Source organism: Oncorhynchus keta, chromosome 29 (genome assembly GCF_023373465.1).
Source record: "Oncorhynchus keta strain PuntledgeMale-10-30-2019 chromosome 29, Oket_V2, whole genome shotgun sequence".
NCBI lineage: Eukaryota > Metazoa > Chordata > Actinopteri > Salmoniformes > Salmonidae > Oncorhynchus > Oncorhynchus keta.
This window is the reverse complement of record NC_068449.1, coordinates 28539967-28564038: the sequence shown is the minus strand read 5'-3', so window position 1 is coordinate 28564038 and position 24072 is coordinate 28539967. Positions and strand designations below refer to the sequence as shown.

At 41.7% G+C, this 24072-nt stretch overlaps 1 protein-coding gene across 1 annotated transcript in view; it reads right to left on the bottom strand.

Moving 5' to 3' along the window:
- spred1 (sprouty related EVH1 domain containing 1) overlaps nucleotides 1-24072 on the bottom strand; it is a 67027-nt gene that overhangs the window by 13239 nt on the left and 29716 nt on the right. Inside the window, exons 2-3 of the mRNA XM_035743195.2 lie at nucleotides 9422-9635; nucleotides 113-281 (exon numbers count right to left, since the gene is read on the bottom strand). Of these exons, the coding sequence (XP_035599088.1) occupies nucleotides 113-281; nucleotides 9422-9635 (383 nt within the window). The remainder of the gene's footprint in view (nucleotides 1-112; nucleotides 282-9421; nucleotides 9636-24072) is intronic.

Below are 24072 nucleotides of genomic sequence, written 5' to 3'. Positions count from 1 at the left end.
AGACACATGCACATAATGTCAGAGGAAAGGAGTCTACAAAAGCACAAGTTCCGTGAGGTGAGACTGTACTGAACTGAGGTGAACAAAAGCTTGGGGATTCTTCCTAACCCACCTTGGTTGATGTCCTCGATGGCCCTGCGGATCCCTCTATCAAAGGCCCTGGCATCGGCAGGACTCTGGAAGGTCAGGCCAAACTTCTTGTCGTTGATCCTCCAATGGTGGAATATGGGGTTGACCTTGTTGTAGACCAGGTCCTTCTTTAGAATACACTCCAGAACAACCTGACCACACAGACACAGAGACGAAAATCTCTGTTAGTGACTTGAAGTTCCCAGATAGTAAAACGTTGGTCCCACAACTTTAATGCAAAAAATATGATACAGAAGCACACAGATCACAATCTAGTCTAGCTCTCTCCAGAAGCAGAAGAAACCCCCAAAATAATGTATATACCCAATAAGCAAAGCCATTCATGGTTAAAGGGATAATGCGAGATTCTAAGGTTTTATGCTACTGCACGGGTACCTGTGGACTTCGTCATTGCACTAACGCTAATTAGCATTGGCTTGCAAAACAACCTCTACCATCACACTACACACATGGGCAAAGAAAACAGTATCCACAAGTTCACATGACTCGAGGTTAGTAGAAAAATGTCTGAATTGCCAGAATCTTGCAGTCTCTCTCTTTAGGTAGAAATCCATCTTGAGAGGAGTGTAAAATCACTAAGTGGAAACTTTGTTGTTTGTCCCTGTCCGAGGGAGCCTTTGAGGAACAGACATTAACCTCCATCTTACTCCTCACCCGAAGACGTATAATTGTCTCGATCAAATACAACACTGAAAAACGAAACAAGTGGAGAAAGAAAAGCCCCAGTCCTGTCCCGACACTGGTTATGAAACTTTGGAAAAATATAAACAAGTCCAACAAACATTTTAGACATCCACCCCCTCCTCATAAATGTGTAAAACACATAACATAATGGGGTTTAAAGACAAATTATGATAAAGCAGTAGAGGGGGGTAAGTTTTGCAGGCATCCACAGAAACTACAGAGCCTTCAGAAAGTATTCACAAATCTTGATATTTTTGTTTAACATTTTTTTTAAAGACTACCTCATCTCTGTATCCCACACAATACAGATAATTGTAAGGTCCCTCAGTCGAGCATTGAATTTAAAACACAGATCCAACCACAAAGATCAGGGAGGTTTTCCAATGCCTCACAAAGGGCGGTGCCTATTGGTAGATGGGTAAAAAAAATAAAAAGCACACATTGAATATTCCTTTGAGCATGGTGAAGTTACTAATTACACTTCGGATGGTGTATCAATACACCCAGTCACGACAAAGATGTAGGCATCCTTCCTAACTCAGTTGCCAGAGAGGAAGGAAACCACTCAGGGATTTCACCATGAGGCAAATGGTGATTTTAAAACAGTTAAGAGTTAAATGGCTGTGATAGGAGACAACTGAGTATGGATCAACAACATTGTAGTTACTCCACAATAAATGACAGAGTGAAAAGAAGCCTGTACAGTATAAAACATACATCCTGTTTACAATAAGTCACTAAAGTACAAAAATGTGTCAAAGAAATTTACTTTATGTCTTGAATATAAAATGTTTTTTTTGGGGGGGAAATCCAACACATCACATCATCAATTTTGCACGCCCAATTTTTCAGTTTTTGATTTGTTAAAAAAGTTTGAAATATCCAATAAATGTCGTTCCACTTCATGATTGTGTCCCACTTGTTGTTGATTCTTCACAAAAAAAATACAGTTTAATATATTTATGTTTGAAGCCTGAAATGTGGCAAAAGGTCGCAAAGTTCAAGGGGGCCGAATACTTTCGCACGGCACTGTATATAGTTAGTCAAGAACGCTCTAGATAACATGTAAACATCCTAACCAGCTCTGTTACGGAGAGTAAAATTGTCAGTGATGTCATTTGTGTCTGGAAGTAGCGAGCTAGCAAGCTAACCAACTTTAGCCAGTTCGCTTGGTTGGGACAAGCATGCATTGGCAGGCAAGCTGCAGAAGAATGAGGCGGCTACAATTCCCTATCGTTTATCAATGCAATTTTGACGGCAAACTAGCTGAAACAGTTTGAGGGTTTAATATAATGTTCCTTCGTTAGATTTTAGCTTGCTCTGGCTAGCATTAGTTGTTGATCTTGTTGTTTATTTGCATAACTGAGGGAGAGAGAGCCTACCTTTTCATGCTTGCTTGATTAATAGGACTGTAAAGTTCCCACATGTAAGATGACTCTGGTGGTGTTTACATATTTGCAGAAATCCATTCAGAAGTATTTTGTGGCTTTTGGCAAATGGTTTCAAGTGATCTAAAGTTGCACTGTTGCAACTGACTGTAAACACACAGTCCAGTTCAAAGTGAATGATGGCAGGCCCATGAGGCAAATGGCTTGTTGTACAAAAGGGCAACTGTATCTCTGACTGGCTAGACCGTGGGAAGACTACTGCTTGTATTTGGAGCTGTGACTATGTTGGCCTTCAAGAAGGCAGACTTTTCACTGGCCAAATCGGATAGCTCAAATCTCCATGCATACAGAGCTTCCACAACCTGGCCACAGCAAAGTTTGATACTAGTCTATGTAAGATTTGATACTTTGATACTAGTCTATGAATTCATTTTAAAACCATGATCACAGAGAGACTGACAAAGAATACAGAAAAGAGCTGCTGTTTTTACAAGTTACTTTAAGTTTTAATTTAACACTATTACAAAACATAAAACGAATAGCCAAGTGTAGATAGCCCTGCGTTATTTTTATTAGCAGCTCGTCGTGTCTATTTTAATATCGAGGAATATTTCACTTTCTCTGGTCATAGGAACAACATGAATTTGTGCATGAGGCAGATGCGGTGCGACTCGAGATTCGCCATCAGGTGGAAGACTGCGTCCCCTCTCTCTGGTCAGTCTCACCGGAGGAAAGGAAGTAGAGGGCAGGGCCCGTCGTGACAGACGGAACCTCTGTTGATCCCTGCATTGAGACTAATGCAGTGTTCAAAACAACTGGAAACTCTGAAATCTCCGACTTCAGACTACGCTGCATTCAAGACAACTGGGAACTCGTAAGAAAACAAGATCAGACTGCAAAAAAAATAGTTTTGAACAACCATCCAACTTGGAATTCCACGTAGGAAACTCGGTCATCTTTATAGAGCTCCAACTTTCTGACCTGAAGATCACTGATGTCATGATTTGACCTAGTCCCCCCCATGTTCCCAGTTGTCTTGAAAGCACTGTGTGGCATCAGATGCAGGTACCATCAGTACAGTAAAATCCAGAACACTAATTATTTACATTTATGCTCCACAGTGCCTCGCAAGTGCTACACCAACTGATCTATTTTGTTGTCAAAGCTCGAGTTTTTATATATAATATGGTCTGAGAATAACAATATTGGCAGGCCAGGCATATTGACAATATGCTGTGATGTATTAGGCCTGCTGCACAAACCTTATTCATACAGAACAGAACTGGTTATATTAGGTTAATGTTACATTTTTTGTTAAAGTATTGTTCAAATAAATAATCTGAGTGGTAGATCTCGGCTTGCTGGGAAAGTGACCTTGACACAGAAAAGATTGGTGACCACTACCCAAGGCAGATTAAATGAAATGAGAGGTGGCCATTGGTCTGAGGTTGTGTGTGAGCGTGCACAACGAAGAGGGCCAAAGTGAGTGAGATGGGGCGCGTGCACCTGGGGTTGGATCAGGGAGGGAAGGGAGGGACGACACTTGGTAACTTGTGCATTCTGTTTGATGTGCATGTTTGAATCCCTTATTTGGGGGCAGTCTATAACATGGTAATCTGTATTGATGGTATTTAGTAAATGAGATGAATCAATAAAACAAATAAGTGAAATATTCTTACCAATGCAAGAACAATACTAAAGAAACCCCTAAAACAAATCAACATTCAAAGAAAGTCTAGCCCAAATTGCACCATGACAGTCGCTATCTAAATTACTGTCAACGTGTGCACCTTTGTCGATGTTTGATAAGAGTGCATACGTGGCAGCTGTATGTGAGGGCGTGTGGATGTGTGATATACCTGGTGTGTGACTGGTCACATGAGTAGGCTAGGAAACATATTTGGTGAGTTTGTGAGTGAGGGAGTATGACATTAGTGCATGAACACATTCCCAACAGGCCTAGCAGGTGTGTAACAGACAAGGTGTGTGTGTGTGTCGCTCCCAGAGAAAGAGAGGAGTAAGAAAGACAGGGGTAAGGGTTAAGCCCTTGCGTTCACAGTGCCTGCTGAGGGATAGGGGGGGGGGAGAGAGAGAAGAGGGGGCAAGGGGTGTCTGCCTCTGGGGCTGATTGTGGGAGGCGAGACTGAGTGGAGCCGGAGTGGGTAAGGTGAGCGGTGGGCCCGGGAGGAGGAGGAGGAAGTATCTCCACTAGGAGGAATGACGACAACGCATTCTACACAGGGGAGGTAGAGCGAGAGGAAGAGAGGTGACGCGAGAGAGAGAAGAAAAAAAATAGGAGACAGGAAGCGAGAGCAGGATTAGGAAAGACAGTGAGAGATAAGTAAGGAGCGAGAGGATTCATGGAATTAAGATCGTCTAAACAGATTTGGGGAGTTTAGAGTTGCACTCTGGCTTTTGTGACAGGAGGAGGGGGACTGATTCCACTCTGGGATGTTATCAAAAGGACAGGACTGTTTCTCTGTGTGAGAGCAGACAACCAAACAGTAGACACACACCACACAGAGATGGATAGATACCACATCCATCCATTCAGGTATCCCTTTGGTAATCTACCAAGCAGCAATGCTATCTAAAAACGAATTCCAAAAACAACTTCCGATGCACAGAGTACCTGGGGCTGAGTCCTCTCAGATCGTATGATCTATTATTTGTATTAATTTATCAGTTAAAGTGAGTGATGGTTGCTGATAATGGGCCTCTGTACACCTACGTAGATATTCCACAATTTGTTTTTGTTTTTTAATATAAACAAATCTGCTGTTTCCAGCTACAATAGTCATTTACAACATTAACAATGTCTACACTGTATTTCTGATCAATTTTATGCTATTTTAAATGGACCAAGAAAATGTGCTTTTCTTTCAAAAACAAGGACATTTCTAAGTGACCCCAAACTTTTGAACGGTAGTGTACAGTGGGGCAAAAAAGCATTTAGTCAGCCACCAATTGTGCAAGTTCTCCCACTTAAAAAGATGAGAGGCCTGTAATTTTCATCATAGGTACACATCAACTATGACAGACGAAATGAGAAGAAAAATCCAGAAAATCACATTGTAGGATTTTTTAGGAATTTATTTGCAAATTATGGTGGAAAATAAGTATTTGGTCAATAACAAAAGTTTCTCAATACTTTGTTATATACCCTTTGTTGGCAATGACAGAGGTCTAACGTTTTCTGTAAGTCTTCACAAGGTTCACACACACTATTGCTGGTATTCCTCCATGCAGATCTCCTCTAGAGCAGTGATGTTTTGGGGCTGTTGCTGGGCAACACAGACTTTCAACTCCCTCCAAAGATTTTCTATGGGGTTGAGATCTGGAGATTGGCAAGGCCACTCCAGGACCTTGAAATGCTTCTTACGAAGCCACTCCTTCGTTGCCCGGGTGGTGTGTTTGGGATCATTGTCATGCTGAAAGACCCAGCCACGTTTCATCTTCAACGCCCTTGCTGATTGTAGGCTTTGTTACTTTGGTCCCAGCTCTCTACAGGTCATTTACTAGGTCCCCCCGCGTGGTTCTGGGATTTTTGCTCACCGTCTTGTATGTCTTCCATTTCCTAATAATCGTTCCCATATTTGATTTCTTCAAACCAAGCTGCTTACCTATTGCAGATTCAGTCTTCCCAGCCTGGTGCAGGTCTACAATTTTATTTCTGGTGTCCTTTGACAGCTCTTTGGTCTTGGCCATAGTGGAGTTTGGAGTGTGACTGTTTGAAGTTGTGGACAGGTGTCTTTTATACTGATAACAAGTTCAAACAGGTGCCATTAATACAGGTAACGAGTGGAGCACAGAGGAGCCCCTTAAAGAAGAAGTTACGGGTCTGTGAGAGCCAGAAATCTTGCTTGTTTGTAGGTGATCAAATACTTATTTTCCACCATAATTTGCAAATAAATTCATTAAACAATCCTACAATTACATAGTTGAAGTGTACCTATGATGAAAATTACAGACCTCTCATCTTTATAAGTGGGAGAACTTGCACAATTGGTGGCTGACTAAATACTTTTTTGCCCCACTGTATATATTGGGGCAGGGGTGTATATATACACCCATTGATTCTTGGAGAATATAACTATAAACCCAATAACATTCATTTGTAAGTCTAAGTATTAACTAAGTATTCTAGCTTTAAGAACTACGTTGGTTAATGAAGATTCACTTTTTATCTTTCTTAAAACACTCCAATACAAAAGTAGCCTATTAGACAGGCTACACAAATAGTAGACAGAAATAGGAAGTTAGGTTAAATCTAGCAGTGGAGAAAGAAATGTATTAAGAGTCAAAAAGCTTAAAAACCTTTACATTCGTGGGAATTGAAACATTTCTTACAGAAGAAATATGAAAAGCATATGCATAACCATTGTAGCAATTGAAAGGGAACAATTTGGAGATAATGGGAACATTATTAGACCAAAAGGTGAGTACACAACATTTCACTTGAATCAAAACATTACTCTGTTGATTTGATTATTTATTGTACTTCTTGCAACATTTGTTGATAACAAAATCTAAAAATACTCTGGATAACATAATACTATTCATGGAAAATGTGGGGTAGGTGCAACATAACATTTACAAAGGTTTGAGTGAGAGGGCTAACTGGAGTCTCCAAGTGGCACACACCTCTCCAAAATGTGCACAGTTCCTAAGCAATTTCACTGCACTTATGACTCACAAGAAGTCTTCAACTATAAGGTACTGTTTTGAGCTTCCTAGCTGTGCCGCTGAGGAAGCAGAGCAAGCACGCTTGTAAATGTTTCATTTAAAAACACACCCCTGCATCACCAAATTACTTTTGTAGTTTACGCAATCCAAAAATGGTCAAGTAAAAATCTCAATCTGGGTCAGGCGGGCATGATTTCAAAGCTTTTTCTATTGCCAACATGACTAGCTAATTTCTAAAATAGGATCTGACAGTGCTAGGCTTGCACAAGGCAGTTCAGAGAAACAGACCGTAATGTTGGTGCATATATAGAAAGGGGTCATGAGTGTATTCAGGTGTGTGTGCCGCGCCAAATATTCTTCACAATAAACAAACATAGGCTCAACTCTGTTCAGAACAACCCAGGGTTTGACAACACGTCATCTTGTAACTGTACAAACATAGTGATCATAAACGTTGACACTATATATGACATGGGTTTTATGATTTGGAAATGTGAAGAGCCCATTTGGACTCACAGGTGTTTGGCTTGCTCGTATGACATCAAAACTGTATTTATTATAATCCACAGCGTCTCATCTTTCAAAACACATGGTCCTCTTATTTACAGTATGCCCCCAAAGTCTCCCAATTACAGGGAGGGAAGGTGACAGCTTCTTGTCGCACATCAAATCAAAGTTAATTTGTCACATGCGCCGACTACAACAGGTGTAGTAGACCTTACAGTGAAATGCTTACTTACAGGCTCTAACCAATAGTGCGGAGGAAAAAACGTGTGTGTGTGTGTGTGTGTGTGTGTGTGTGTGTGTGTGTGTGTGTGTGTTTGTAGGTAAGTAAAGAAATAAAACAGTAAAAAGACATTTGAAAATAAGAGTAGCAAAGCTACATACAGACACCGTTAGTTCGGCTGATTGAGGTAGTATGTACATGTGGGTAGTTAAAAAGAGAGCGCTGTTATAATCTGAGACCTGCTAATTCAGCAGCCAATTAAAGCTGTGTTCTTTAACACACACACAAAGAGAGAGAGACCACAGAGAGAGAACAGAGAGAGAGGAGGCCCATTGGTGGCTATATCAGGAGCCCGCTGACTCATCAGTACACTCTGTGCCGCATCACTGCACTGATAGCCAGATCCCCCTCCAACATTGCAGTCACCACCTCTTCTCCCTCTTTCCCTCTCTCTTTCCATCAAATGTTTTGTTCCACTACCTCTTGCAATTTGACTGGCCATTTCATTCTTATCCTTCTCTCTTTTTCCCTCCTCTCCATCTCTTTCACTGCTCCCTTCTTTCTCTTGTTCTCTGGCTCCAACTCTTTCCATGTTTCACCCTCTTCCTTCCCTCGATGCATTTCTCTGTGCCCCTCTCTCTCTCTGGTGTCCTCAATCTGCTGGTGGCACAGTGGGTAATGCCAGCTGACACCCTGGCACTGGGTGGCATGCCCCATACAGCCTACATATGGTGGGGTGTTTGTTGTGGTGGCCGGGGAAGCCATGTATTACTACATGAGCCACCCAAACATCTGAACTGAAGACGTGCTGTAGGTCTGACTGTACAACACTCCGAGAGCACGCCCTGTCCCACCGCGTAAACACACACGGGGTGGGAACTATGAGTGTCAGTCTGAGGTGGAAGGATTGTCTCTAGTAAAACGGCGGGTTGGACCTCCCGCTTTAACAAGCCACTGGGATTGGTGACATCACCACATTCACACTACATGTTGCACAGTGGCCCAGGCTCAGAATAGACAGTTACACTTGAAGTGACATGGCAGGGAGGAGCCACGTATCCCGCAAAAATGAATTAATACAGTCATCTCTTAATTCTTGTCAAGGGAAATATATTTTTTTACATGAAAAAATAGAAAACGAGTTTTAGGGCAAGAGCATAGGTATATATATATATATAGGTATAGGTATATAGATAGATATATATTCATATATATATATTCATGAATTGAAGCAGTGCTCAGAGCATGACTATCCATTCGTTCATTTCTTTCCTTCATTCTTTTCCCTCTGATATAGTTTAACGTTTAATTTCCTACATCCCCCCATTCTCTTCTCCTGAGCAGTCTGTCCTTCTCTTCTCTCTGATGATGTCAGCATGTATCACACACTCAGTCAGCCCTGCTCCTATTTACAGATACCTGCCTTGCAGTGGAAGAAAGACAAACATTCACTTCCTGTGTGTGTGTGTGTGTGTGTGTGCGCGCGTGTTGATCTCATCCCACGACCCCCTCAGTGGTTGTTGCGTCACAGGCTGAGTCGCTGCATAGTACATAGCGAACATACTTGCACTCCATTGTGAGCGACGAGTGTTAGGCGTGGGTGAGGTCCTCAGAGTGAGCAAGAGTTACAAGGTGAGGAGTGTGAGGTGTGTATAAAGAATGTGTAACCCCTTGAGTGGAAGGTTGGTATAGTTTTATAAGAATCGTAGGCTACATGTCATACATCTTAAAATGGGGAGAATTGTGCTTGGTGTGTGTGTGTTTAGAAAGCCAGTTGGACCTTTACCGATTTGTCTTTCAGCCTCTCCCCCTTGATGAGGAAGTCTGCTGTGGGGTTGGTGGTGGTGGTGTTTGGGTCTGTGGTGCTGCCGTTGATGTCCGCTGTCTGGCTGACTTTGTAGACGGTAACGCAGCTGAGGCCCCCGCCTCCCAGAGGCAGCCACCCACCACTGGAGTCATCCCGAGTCATGACCACTGCTCTCACACGCGCATAACTGTCACTGCAGAGAGAGAGAGAGAGAGAGAGAGAGAGAGAGAGAGAGAGACATAGTTAGGGTGGGACCGCAACAAGACCATGGCATCAACTACCTCCACATATAGAGAGAAGTTGAACACAACCATGTAGCCTCATGAATATAGGGGTGCCATTGCACACAGACAGAACATGGTTAGACATAATGACTGCAACACATTCCATGACCACTGCTTGAACACACACTTTATAACCGACCGTGATGTGACTCTCTCACAACTGTCAGTAAAGTGAGAGAGGGAAAGAGAGAACCAGAGACAGGAAGACAGAGTTTGAGGTGTCAGAGAAAGACAAAATAATTTGAGCAGACGGGTCATAAAAACAAACGTTTGAACATCTTGGCCATCTATTGTTATAATCTCGACCCGGCACAGCCAGAAGAGGACTGGCCACCCCTCAGAACCTGGTTCCACCTCTATGTTTCATCCTGGGTTCATGCCTTTCTAGGGAGTTTTTCCTAGCCACTGTGCTTCTACATCTGCATTGCTTGCTGTTTGGGGTTTTAGGTTGGGTTTCTGTTTAGCACTTTGTGACAGGGCTTTACAAATACATTTGATTGATAAAAGACAATGGCAGGAGGGCCTGGGAACCCAACACACCCCAAAAACAACAGGATATTAAACTCTTGAATAACCATTTACAACCTCCATATCCCATGGGCTTTACTGACAGATGATTTTGGCAGGACTTATCCTACTGGTTAGAGTTGAACAAATGGTAATAGCCAAGGATACCCAACCACAATCAAAAGGTATTGGAGAGAAGCATAAAATGAGTCTATAAAGATACCAACTGAAAACTCAATCCCAGGTTACCATAAACTAAAACGCACTATGGTTATAACTAACTAGCACCACATTAAAAAGGCCCCTACATATGACAGAGGCAGAAAGTCGGTCTTTTGTGTGTGGTGTGCGGTGTGCGGTATGTGTGTTGGGGGGGGGGTGTCAGTCAGGTCAAACAGTGGGCGAGTGACCACGTGGGCAGGCTACAGTACCAGGCTCATGCTGTGGCCTCACCTTTCCCCTACAGCAGGCCAGCCAGGTAGTTACTGTAGTGTAGTAAATGTATCCAGGCCTCTCCCTGTGCTCTATGGCTGCAGTCTGATTGCTCTCTGATTAGATAAGAACATTCCACTGGGCCACCGGAAACGACAAAGGTCAAAGTGTGCTGAGGGTAGCACTTTACAGATCCTACTAGTAACATATTAAAGGCTAGGAGGAAGAGAGGAAGGAGGGAGTTTGACCGCGAGTTGTCTTTCTCTGTGGCACGGCGCACCCTCACCGAATGATGACGCCAGTATGGAGGACCAAACCTGCCATAATTAAAAAAACAAATAATGAAAAAATTGACACAGAGCAACGAAATACGAAAACTGACCCAAATGAAATGCATTTCTCTCTACATACCTGTATGTATTAAATTATTGATCTATTATCCAATTATTTACACTTTTCATTTCTGTATGATAATGACAGGGTGTCAAATGTCTGTGGGTGGTATCACAGCGTGTTGCTAGATTGCTTTTGCCTGGCTCTGATGGTCCACAAAGTAAAACTATGCATACTTGAGAGACCAACCAGTAGATAGCTACAGTAGCCCAGTTCTTCTGGCCTGTAGTATGGCTGCAATCAGACGAGCGGTAACCAGAGACTTGGCGGTGCTGGCTAACACTGCTGAAAACATTGCCTCTCCAGATCAACTGCTTTTCAGTGTGGAGGCATGCGTAAAAAAAAATGTGGGTCAGCTAGCTGCTACAACAGACAAAAGTGAACGCGTTAATTCTTAACAATTTGAAGGAAGTTGCCTGAGGAATTCAGATTCTGGCTGAATGAAAGCAAATCCCTGCAGCAATGTTCCAACATCAAGTGGAAAGCCTTCCCAGAAGAGTGAAGCCTGTTAGCAACTAAGGGGGGACCAACTCCATGTTAATGCCCATGATTTTGAAATGAGCTGGCCGACGAGCGAGGTGCCCACACACTTTTGGTCATGTAGTCTGTTTTCTTGACACCCCCTTATTATCATATTGGAAGAATAAATAAGGCAATGAATAATATCAATTAATAAAATGAATTAGTGAGATTACATTTTTAAAATAATTATTGATCTATTGGTGTGCATTTACTCATCCATGTATTTATCCATTTGTGTGTGCATTTATTTATTTATAATTATGGCAGGTTTGATCCTCCATAGCCAGCGCCACTGGGTTTGGTTGCGAACATGTGTTTACCCCCTCCTGTTAATTGTGATCAATTGTAGTAGTCAGTGAGCCCGGAATGAGAGAGGAAATGCTAAATGATGCTTGATGACTGAAAATTTACAAAACGTTTACAAAGAGACTGCCTATTCAAGTAATGTCAAATAGGCTAATGGTCTCCGTCAAAAGACAGTTCCTGTCCGAGTTCCGTTTTCTCCACTCATAACAGTGTAAAGTCTCTCCACTGCAGCAACAACTCAAACAGGTGCCCTTTGCTCTGCAGCCACAACTCTTGGCAAACCTTTATGCCAAGGTTATTAGTTATCAATTAATCCATTTTAGTAATCGAGCTTAAACATATTTTTTCCTTGCATCCAAACTTAGGTAGACCTGCATACAAATGCTAGCCAGCCCTGGTAATAGTTGACCAAAGTTCCTTCCAGCATCAATGACCAAAGTTAATAACTCTAAAATAAATTAACTAACAACATAGGAAAGTTGGTTTAAGCAGCATTGAATCCACACAGTCAATTCTGTTCCCGGTGGAAGGGGGGATGAGAGGTGGGAGAAGGCCTACTGCATTACATCCCTTGTGCACATAATGTCGTAACACACTCCTGGTCATGCTAATCAAAAGTAGACTTCCTTCCTAGGAAGATGGATTCATACAAACAGTAGGGCTTGAAACAAACGGGCGTGCATCTGGCTTGAAGAGACAATTCTCTTTACATTCCACTGCTCGGAGGGGACTCAAATCTAGGGGTAGAGCCGTACACTACCTACGGGGGTAGTGTACGTGACGTGAGATATTAATCAAGATTTGCTTCTTAACAATACAGTAATATTTGTATACCAGTGTTTCCATTAGCTGGTAATCAAATTGCCCCCAGCCAATTGTCTGGGAGAAGAACAAAAAAGGTGCGATATATGGCACTTTAGCCTGTTCATTGACTGAAATATGCCAATGTAGCACGAGAGCTGCTGATACAGCTCAAAACAATGGTTGTTACTGCTGGAGTAAAATGTGCTTTAATAAGCCCAATCATTGAGTAAAACCATTCTAAAGGCAACTGCACGTGTAAAACAATTATTATTATTATTTTTTATTAACTATGGCCACGATTAAGCGGTACTATTTTTTATTTTTTTTTACTGGCAATTGACACTTCCCATTCGCCATTCAAGTGCAGAGACAACTAGGCAGGCTTCATCGTGTCACACACCACTTTGCAATGAGCTGGAGGCGGTATGCATTTTGAAAACATATACATAATTTTTCTACATATTATGATGCATGTCTTACCTTGGTTCAAAGTAGCCAAGACAAAATCTAACCAAACGTGCAGGCAATTATTTTATACAAATATTGAAACAAGTAGTCCCCCCCCTTTATGCTGCTGCTACTCTCTGTTAGTATCTATACATAGTCACTTTAATAACTCCACCTACATAGTACCTCGACTAACCGGTGCCCCTACACATTGACTGTACCGGTATCCCCTGTATATAGTCTCGCTATTGTTATTTCACTGCTGCTCTTGAAATATTTGTTACGTTTATTTATTTTCTTGTTAATATTTTTCTTAAAACTGCATAAGGGCTTGTAAGTAAGCATTTCACTGTAAAGTTCACTGTTATATTCGGCGCATGTGACAAATAAAATGTGATATGACGTCGCAGGTTACTACTTCACAGGAGAGCCATTTGAACGTGAACTTTTTTTTGCTGTTGATTAAAATGGGTTTTTGGGCAGAAATGCCTTCTGGAACATGTGAACTTTCATGTGCCTTAATAACAAACATGTATACCATCTGTAAATACGAATACAATTGTTAAATTACGATTCTAGTAAAACAGAAGCCTTCCCGCTAATGAATGGACTGGACATGCTGAGAGATGAGTTCAGATTGGTCAGCCTTGTAGCACCTTCTGTTTATAACATGATCTACTCTGTGCATGTAGATAATCCTTTCTACTACAGCTTTCTTGAATGATGATATGGAGAACTGCAAAAGTGTTTCTCTGGATTACATCTTCAAACTAAAGGCAACCATGGCATCCGTGACAAAGAGGGAGAAAGATCAGATGGCATTGCACACTGTGTGAACCAGAGTAACTTATACAAGAAAGCTGTACAAACAAAACAGAAATGACAAAGTACGTGATATTTAATGAAAAGGGTTGCAGTCTGCTGTGAAGCGTTCATCCATGTATACAGGTAAGAGTCTAGCTACATTTTCAGATATAAAGTTTCTCATTTTGCCAGAAAGCTATAAAAATCGGTTTGTATTGCTACTACTCCATGGATTGGGATTATAGTTCATTATTTAGCTAGCTAGCTAGCTGTCTAAACAAAAAGACTCCAACTTAAAGCGTACTGTTAGCTTGCAAGCTAAAATTAGCTGGCTGGCTCACTAGCTAATGTTACATGTGTGATCTGTGAAGCAATATCATTTGTATCTCAGGAAACCATTCACATTGCTAGTTATAGCCTAATGTTAGCTAGCTAACTAACATTGAACCTAGTTGGGTAGCTTTAGCTAGCTATGACAATCGGTTTGTATTGCTAGTACTCTATGGGTTGGGATTATGGTTCATTGTTTAGCTCGCTCGCTAGCTAGCTACATGTCTAAACAAAAAAAAGACTCCACTTCGCCAGATGACATAACCCATCAAATTAGCCAGGAGTGTCTGGCGGTGATTACGGCCATTTATTGTATAATAATGCTAATATATTTGCACCTGGAATTTGTCTTGCAGCATCAATAGAACACGCCCGACTCTCCTCAATCATTCATACAAGGAGAATGGTCTAATGCCTCCCATCAATAGAGCTGGCCCAAGCAAGCACAGGTTCCACCTAAAGCATGAGGACTTGCAGGGAGTTGTGAACTTCATCAACAACTACGCAGAAGATAATACTATTGCATTATCAGGACATCACCCAGGAAACAAACACTTTGGTGGAAAGCTGCTGCTATCTCATGTGACAAAATCAGCAGTGTAGTGTCTACAAGGGATCGATGACAACACTTGCATAAAGCATAAACAAATATTTTGTTTATTATTTTACCTCCAACATTATTGGCAATACTTTTCTAGATCTCAAATGATTTGTGTAGTCAGGCTGTCTTCCTTCAGGAATCTGTGAAGAGACTGCTGGTGTAGTGAAGGACAGCACTATGACAGGGGTCAGCATTCCACAGCTGGATGGACTGGAGGATGGTACGGTGCTGGTGGAAAGCTTTGGCTGGCAACAACACCTGACTCCTCTGCCACAGAACAAGCAGTACCAGCACTTCATGTGAATATAATTTTCATTTCATCGTATAAGGTTATTCTTATTATATAAACTTGGGAGGTCAATTGATGTTATGCAAGGTTGTAATGTCTATTTTTTTGTCTATTTCCTGTTGTTGCCAAGGAGCGTTCGGACTCAGTCAGTACCAGGTTCCAGCTGCTGCGTATAGCTGACGTCTTTCCTTCCATAGATGATCTGCCTGTACAAGCACCACCTGGACTGGACACAACTAGACAAACGTATCCTTTTGAGAAGATCGGGGAGTTGTGCGACAAAGAGGCCATGGACATCACATACCCTGCAGCAAAGTCAAGGGCAGAACAGAAACAGGCTCTCCGAATATAGATTCCCTTGTTCATACGTGGTGTGAACGGACGGGTTCATCACTGGAGGCAAAGTTCCCAGTCATCCGGACTATCTTCAGTGCCTCTATGCAAATTAACATGAATCTCTCCTAACACACAAGTCATACGTTGCTGATAATATTTGTAATATCCTGCTGCTCATCCACTTTACCTCTTAATGTATGCATTTAACTTAACTTGTCTCAAGTTTCACTGATATCATTATTGATATTGTTATTCTTGTTCCTTCTCTACTGGCATCGACACCGTTTTATATATTTTTTAAATTGACACTTTCTATTAATATTCTTGCTAGTAATCATTTCACTGTACCATTTAAACGTTCTGTAGTGACCCATTTCCCTGAACAAGATGTGGCTGGGGGTTACATCATTTCCTTCACATGACCCATCAATTTAGACAAGTGTGTCTGGGTAAGCGTCATCTAATATCTATAAAATATGTTTATCTGGACACTTTTTGACAAGTAACCATTCAACTGTACAGTTGACACTTTCTGTAACCTGTGCATGTGACAAATACTTTGATTTGTGTTTTTTTTTTATATACCAGAGACAGTAATGTGAACAACAACATGACCAGCACCAAAGTTAGATTAGGATATAGGCCAAGTACTAGATAGTTTATTTCTACCTGGAGTTTCTTTTTGTAGGCTACTATTTTTAGTCTTAATCTTTGGTTGTTTACTACACTTTTCACTCTGTTTAGCACATGGCCTCACATGTGAACCCTTAAAAAGATGAGTGGGACTAAGGTGTAAGAGGGTGTGAATGATGCTGAAAGGGTGTAGACAAAGAGCTCTCCAGTAGGTGTACCATTTTCTCAAAAGTGGGGTTACAAGTTTATCAACTATGAAAGCAGAATGACTTTCCCATTGTTCCTCAACTGCAGTCTATGATATACCATTTTGTAGCTCTGAGTCTTTGCTTCTATCCAATGTAAAAAAAAAAAAAACTAAATTTGTCAGTCACATTTTTTGCTGGTCACACATGACCATTTGAGTTATGCCGGAAACCTGGTAACGCAATATCACTGAATGCAGACGGTTTCATAAACCGAAGAACGCCCATATTTCTGGAGGTATCACAATCAGGTGCTACACATACACTCACTCTGCCCTTCAACAGCTTACTAAAGTGCCGTTCCATTACATTTCAATCACTTTTTGACGGCAGCCCTTTTGATTTGAACGAAACTTGCCGTACATATTTGCCCTTGGTAGAAGTAGTCCGAAAGTTACTGTTTGTACCTGAATGGCAAAACATTTTAGGAGATTGAGTAGGGCTAGACGATATGGACAAAATATAGCACTGTATTTTTCACATTTTTGACAGTATGACAGTATTTTATGTTTTGGAACAAATTTGCTTTGAGTAGTGCGTGACCCTAGGGTGGAAAGTGATTTCAATGAGTCCATCTCCATTTTGATTGGTCCATGTTGAATTGAACAGTATAAAACAAAAATATACATTTCTGCATTTCCTGCACTCATTTGAGATCATTTACACACTGGCATTGTATTTCCAAACAAATGTAGCGCACTTTTAATGAAATCTTCAGTGCTCATTGACAATGCATTGAGTAGAATGCTCAGTTTGGCATCAATTAGGGATGCAAGATATATCGGTGAACATATCAGAACCGGCTGATATTAGCTTAAAAAAATGCCAACATCGACCCGATGTCTAGTTTAACGGCAATGTGGAAAACCGATGTCAAAGCTGACGTGCATACCTATATAAAGTAGCTACAGGACGTAATGACGCAACGTAAAATGTTGCACTACAGAGCATTCCTAACCTAGCCCACAATGTCTGCTGTGTGGATCGAGCAGTCAACAAGTCGATCAGTCATTTGAAAGAGTAAGAAAGTTTCAGCGAGACAAGTGAAAGGCGAAATCCATTAAAGCCAATATAATAGAATTCATTGCCCTTGACAACCGTTCTGCCGTGGGTGATGTTGGCTTTCGCCGACTGGTCGAGTACCAGTACACACTACCAAGTGCGCTACTTTTCAGATGTTGCCCTACCGGAGTTACACAGTAATCGTGTCACTGCTATTAGCTTCACGACATACATACTATGGAACGCCGTTTTTTCAGTCATTTTCATTATACATAGCAATGATTTAGGAATCCTTGACAGTAAGTATTAGTTAGGTTGCCACGTGTTGTTTGCCTATTGAAATTTAACTACAGTTCATGAAAATAAATAGCTAGCCAGCTACTTAACCCTGTTACCCAAAACTAAGGTTATATGCAGCCGGTTAGTGAGGCTCAACCGGACCGGGTTATGTGTTGCGAAGCTAGCCACAATAAGGATTAGGCACAATAGTGGAATTTGCGGTTTGCCTTCAAAATATATATATATATATATATATATATATATATATATATATATATATATGTATATATGCCATTTAGCTGACGCTTTTATCCAAAGCGACTTACAGTCATGTGTGCATACATTCTACGTATGGGTGGTCCCGGGAATTGAACCCACTAAATGCTCTACCAACTGAGCCACAGTCATTGACAGTGATGCAAATGAATACAAATAGCAGAATTGTGCCATAATTTTATTTTGAAGGCTAACCGCAAATTCCACTCTTGTGGCTAATCGGGGCTCACTTCACAGATTGGTCTGACTACCATCAATCAAATAAGAACCGTCTTATAAATTATTTTATATGATGACACCTAGCTATATAGTTAGCTACTGAAACAGCTATAGCTACTGAAACAGATATCGTTTTGCTATGTTTTTGGGGAAGATCATTGTTTGCATCCATGAGCTAGCTAGCTTTTCTTTATGACCAGCACTGTAGGTGCGCTAGACAACTTTACCAGCATCATAGCATATGCATCGATGAATCGTTGTGACATATGAAATACGAGTGAAAGTGTAATCAATGTGTAATAACTACGTTAAAATTATGAACGCGTTCAATTATTATGCGACGTGCAGTCATATTCAGGTCCTGATTGGTCAAATAGACATGTCAAATAGTCTATATTTTGACACGCAAAGACACAAATAGCGTTCCATAGCAAAGACCCAAACGGCGTTCCATAGCAAAGACCCAAACGGCGTTCCATAGCAAAGACCCAAACGGCGTTCCATAGCAAAGACCCAAACGGCGTTCCATAGCAAAGACCCAAACGGCGTTCCATAGCAAAGACCCAAACGGCGTTCCATAGCAAAGACCCAAACGGCGCTCCATAGCAAAGACCCAAACGGCGTTCCATAGCAAAGACCCAAACGGCGTTCCATAGCAAAGACCCAAACGGCGTTCCATAGCAAAGACCCAAACGGCGCTCCATAGCAAAGACCCAAACGGCGCTCCATAGCAAAGACCCAAACGGCGTTCCATAGCAAAGACCCAAACGGCGCTCCATAGCAAAGACCCAAACGGCGCTCCATAGCAAAGACCCAAAGCGTTCCATAGCAAAGACCCAAACGGCGTTCCATAGCAAAGGCGCTCCATAGCAAAGACCCAAACGGCGCTCCATAGCAAAGACCCAAACGGCGCTCCATAGCAAAGACCCAAACGGCGCTCCATAGCAAAGACCCAAACGGCGCTCCATAGCAAAGACCCAAACGGCGCTCCATAGCAAAGACCCAAACGGCGTTCCATAGCAAAGACCCAAACGGCGTTCCATAGCAAAGACCCAAACGGCGTTCCATAGCAAAGACCCAAACGGCGTTCCATAGCAAAGACCCAAACGGCGTTCCATAGCAAAGACCCAAACGGCGTTCCATAGCAAAGACCCAAACGGCGTTCCATAGCAAAGACCCAAACGGCGTTCCATAGCAAAGACCCAAACGGCGTTCCATAGCAAAGACCCAAACGGCGTTCCATAGCAAAGACCCAAACGGCGTTCCATAGCAAAGACCCAAACGGCGTTCCATAGCAAAGACCCAAACGGCGTTCCATAGCAAAGACCCAAACGGCGTTCCATAGCAAAGACCCAAACGGCGTTCCATAGCAAAGACCCAAACGGCGTTCCATAGCAAAGACCCAAACGGCGTTCCATAGCAAAGACCCAAACGGGCGTTCCATAGCAAAGACCCAAAAAGCAAAGACCCAAACGGCGTTCCATAGCAAAGACCCAAACGGCGTTCCATAGCAAAGACCCAAACGGCGTTCCATAGCAAAGACCCAAACGGCGTTCCATAGCAAAGACCCAAACGGCGTTCCATAGCAAAGACCCAAACGGCGTTCCATAGCAAAGACCCAAAAGGCGTTCCATAGCAAAGACCCAAACGGCGTTCCATAGCAAAGACCCAAACGGCGTTCCATAGCAAAGACCCAAACGGCGTTCCATAGCAAAGACCCAAACGGCGTTCCATAGCAAAGACCCAAACGGCGTTCCATAGCAAAGACCCAAACGGCGTTCCATAGAAATCCTGGTTGAGAATGAAACTACTGACCAAATGAACAAAGAAACAGAACAGCAAATAAGTCAAATAAATAGGTTTTGATTATGTCTTACTGGTAAAAGGCCAATAACATTTTTAATATTGGTCATCGGTTTAGTTTTTTTTGGCATGGAAATGATTTCGGATATCGGCCAAAAATGTAATGTCGGTGCATCATTAGCATCAAAACAATATTGTGATGAAACATGCAACCCATGAATAGTTAGAATATAAATAATAGTGGGCACTTTGAATACAAATGAAAATGCCAGGGAGGAGTTGGTCAGTGTTTCTCATAGGGGACCCTATAATCTTTGGCCCCATGAAATGTTTTCATTTAGCCAAAATATTCCTATTTAAATTAGAAGATACTGTTGCACAAACATGCTGATTTAGGCCAACACCATCACAGCTATTAGGCTGTATTAGCTAGCTACATTTGCTATGACTCAGTATATTTATTAGCTAGCTAGCAAACTAACTACCAATTAGCATTAGCAGCTAACACGATTTAGCTAAAACTTGCTAAGAAAAGAACTAGCAGATTGTAGAGGCAAGAAACACAAATTAAGTGTAATTTTAGAATGCTTGTGGATTTATATTAATAAGAAGCAAATTGGAAACCGCATCATTGTTATCAACATTGTTGCATCAGCTGCATTGACCATGCAGACTGAACGCCAGTGTCTCGTAGTCAAGCAAGAACAAATGCACTTCTTGAGTGACAGGGAGCGGGGCTAGGTCTGGAAAGCGGCATGGCGAGAGAGTGCGGAGAGGGATAACTATAAAAATATACGATACACATCGCATATCACATTTAATAAACCAAACATTAAAATACTGTTATAGAACATCTAGTAAAAACCCAAACCGGTCCGTGCATCAATATCGGAATATAGTAAAACACGTTATTACCACCCAGCCCTAAGATTGAGGTGCTTAAAGTTTACCCATTTTGCATACCCCACTCTACCATGAGACATCTATGTCTTCATCACTGGAAAATATACACAATTGATTTTGATATAATTTAAAAGCTTACAAACACTAACAATTCCTTGAATTATAATTTTTTTAAATAAAGAAAATATCATTATTTTAACATCAATTTGCTAAAAACGCGTCAACTCTGTTTTTCACATTGTAAGTTAGACCCTATTTGACATCTGAGGTGTTTGTGTTGTGCCTGTCATCAGTTGCGACACAGTATACTCTTGAATACAGGTGGGTGTCATTTCAAACATTTAAATACAATGGACATAGTGCATTTGGAAAGTATTCAGACCCCTTCCCTTTTCCTATGTTTTGTTACATTACAGACTTATCCTAAAATTGATTAAATACATGTTTCCTTAATCTACACACAATACCCCGTAATGACAAAGCAAAAACAGGTTTTTAGACAACTTTGCAAATTTTTATAAAAATAAAACAGAATTATATTATAGTATTCAGAACTTTTGCTATGAGACTCAAATTGAGCTCAGGTGCATCATGTTTCCATTGATCATCCTTGAGATGTTTATACAACTTGAGTGGAGTCAAATTCATTTGATTGGAAAGGGACAAATTATATAAGGTCCCACAGTTGACAGTGCATGTCAGAGCAAAAACTATGCCTTGAGGTTGAAGGAAAGGCCATAGAGCTCCGAGACAGGATTGTGTCGAGGAACAGATCTGGGGAAGGGTACAAAAACATTTCTGCAGCATTGAAGGTCCAAGAACACATTGGCCTCCATCATTATTAAAAATGGAAGAAGTTTGGAACCATCAAGAAGCATCCTAGAGCTGCCCGCCAGGCCAAACTCAGCAATAGGGAGAAAAGGGCCTTGGTCAGGGAGGTGACCACGAACCCGATGGTCACTAACAGAGCTCCAGAGTTCCTCTGTGGAGATGGGAGAACCTTCCAGAAGGACAACCATCTCAGCAACACTCCACCAAACAGGCCTTTATGGTAGAGTGGCCAGACGGAAGCCACTCCCTCAGTAAAAGGCATGACAGCCCGTATGGAGTTTGCCAAAAGGCACCTAAAGGACTCTCAGACTATGAGAAACAAGACTCTCTGGTCTGATGAAACTAAGACTTAACCATTTGGCCTAAATGCCAAGCGTCACGTCTGGAGGTAACCTGGCACCATCCCTACTGTGAATTATGCTGGTGGCAGCATCATGCTGTGGGGTGGATAAAAAAAATCTGCTCCATAGCACTTAGGATCTCGGACTGGGGCAACGGTTCACCTTCCGACAGGACAACAACCCTACCAAGACAATGCAGGAGTGGCTTCTCTGAATGTCCTTGAGTGGCCCTGCCAGAGCCCAGACTTGAACCTGATCGAACACCTCTGGAGAGACCTGAAAATGTGCCACATTTTTCTAAAAACCTGTTTTTGGTTTGTCATTATGGGGTATTGCGTGTAGATTGATGGGAAACATGTATTTAATCCATTTTAGAATAAAGGTTGTAATTAGAGGATGACAGATTATGATTTTTCAACGCCAATACCGATTACTGGAGGACCAAAAAAAAAAAACGATACCGATTAATGGCCGATTTTTATAATAATGACAATTTCAACAATACTGAATTAACTTTTATTTTAACTTAATATAATACATCAATAAAATCTACTTAGTCTCAAATAAATAATGAAACATGTTCAATTTGGTTTAAATAATGCAAAAACAGTGTCGGAGAAGTAAAAGTGCAATATGTGCCATGTAATAAAGCTAACGTTTCAGTTCCTTGCTCAGAACATGAGAACATATGAAAGCTGATGGTTCCTTTTAACATGAGTCTTCAATATTCCCAGTTAAGAAGTTTTAGGTTGTAGTTATTATAGAAATTATAGGACTATTTCTGTCTATACCATTTGTATTTCATTTACCTTTGACTATAGGCTGGCCAGCCTAATCTCGGTTGTTGATAGGCTTGAAGTCATAAACAGCGCTGTGCTTCAAGCATTGCGAAGAGCTGCTGGCCAACGCAGGAAGGTGCTGTTTGAATGAATGGTAAGCAGCAGCAGGCTCGTAAGCACTGTCCAGTTCGACTGCTCTATCAAATCATAGACTTAATTATAATAAACTCAGAGAAATACAAGCCTTTGGTCATTAATATGGTAAAATCCAGAAACTATCATTTCGAAAACAAAATGTTTATTCTTTCAGTGAAATACGGAACCACACAACCTTCAATGTTATGTCATAATTATGTACAATTCTGGCAAATTAATTACAGTCTTTGTTAGGAAAAAATGGTCTTCACACAGTTCGCAATGAGCCAGGCGGCCCAAACTGCTGCATATACACCGACTCTGCTTGCACAGAACACAAGAGCAGTGACGCAAATTCTCTAGTTAATATGGCCTGCTAACATGAACTTCTTTTTAAAAATGTTACCCCGTTTTTCTCCCCAATTTCGTGGTATCCAATTGTTGTAGTAGCTACTATCTTGTCTCATCGCTACAACTCCCGTACCAGCTCGGGAGAGACGAAGGTTGAAGGTCATGCGTCCTCCGATACACAACCCAACCGAGCCGCACTGCTTCTTAACACAGCGCGCATCCAACCCGGAAGCCAGCCGCACCAATGTGTCGGAGGAAAGGCCGTGCACCTGGCAACCTTGGTTAGCGCACTGAGCCCGGCCCGCCACAGGAGTCGCTGGTGCACAATGAGACAAGGATATCCCTATCGGCCAACCCCTCCCTAACCCGGACGATGATCATGAGGGGCCTGCGTACCCACATCCATACCCACACATGCAGTCAGAGCCGGCTCTAGCGTTCTATGGGGCCCTAGGCAAAAATGTGTCTCCCCCCTCTCATACCTTGTGAGCAAAACATTTTAGCGGACCCCCTCTTGATAGCTGAGAGAGTTTTTCAATTAATTTACTGCAATTCTACACATTTTGTCATGGGTCGTAGAGAACATTTAGCAGTTTTTATAGCTCATTTCCTGCAATTGAACACATTTTGCCATAGGGTAGAGAGAAATATTTGCAGTTTTTAATATGAGATTTGAGTCAGACTGGCTAACAAAATCAATGGGGGCCCCCTCGACCATGATTACTATACGTTTAAATAGCTGGCCGCAAGAATCACCTTTTTTTAAGTTGAGACTGAC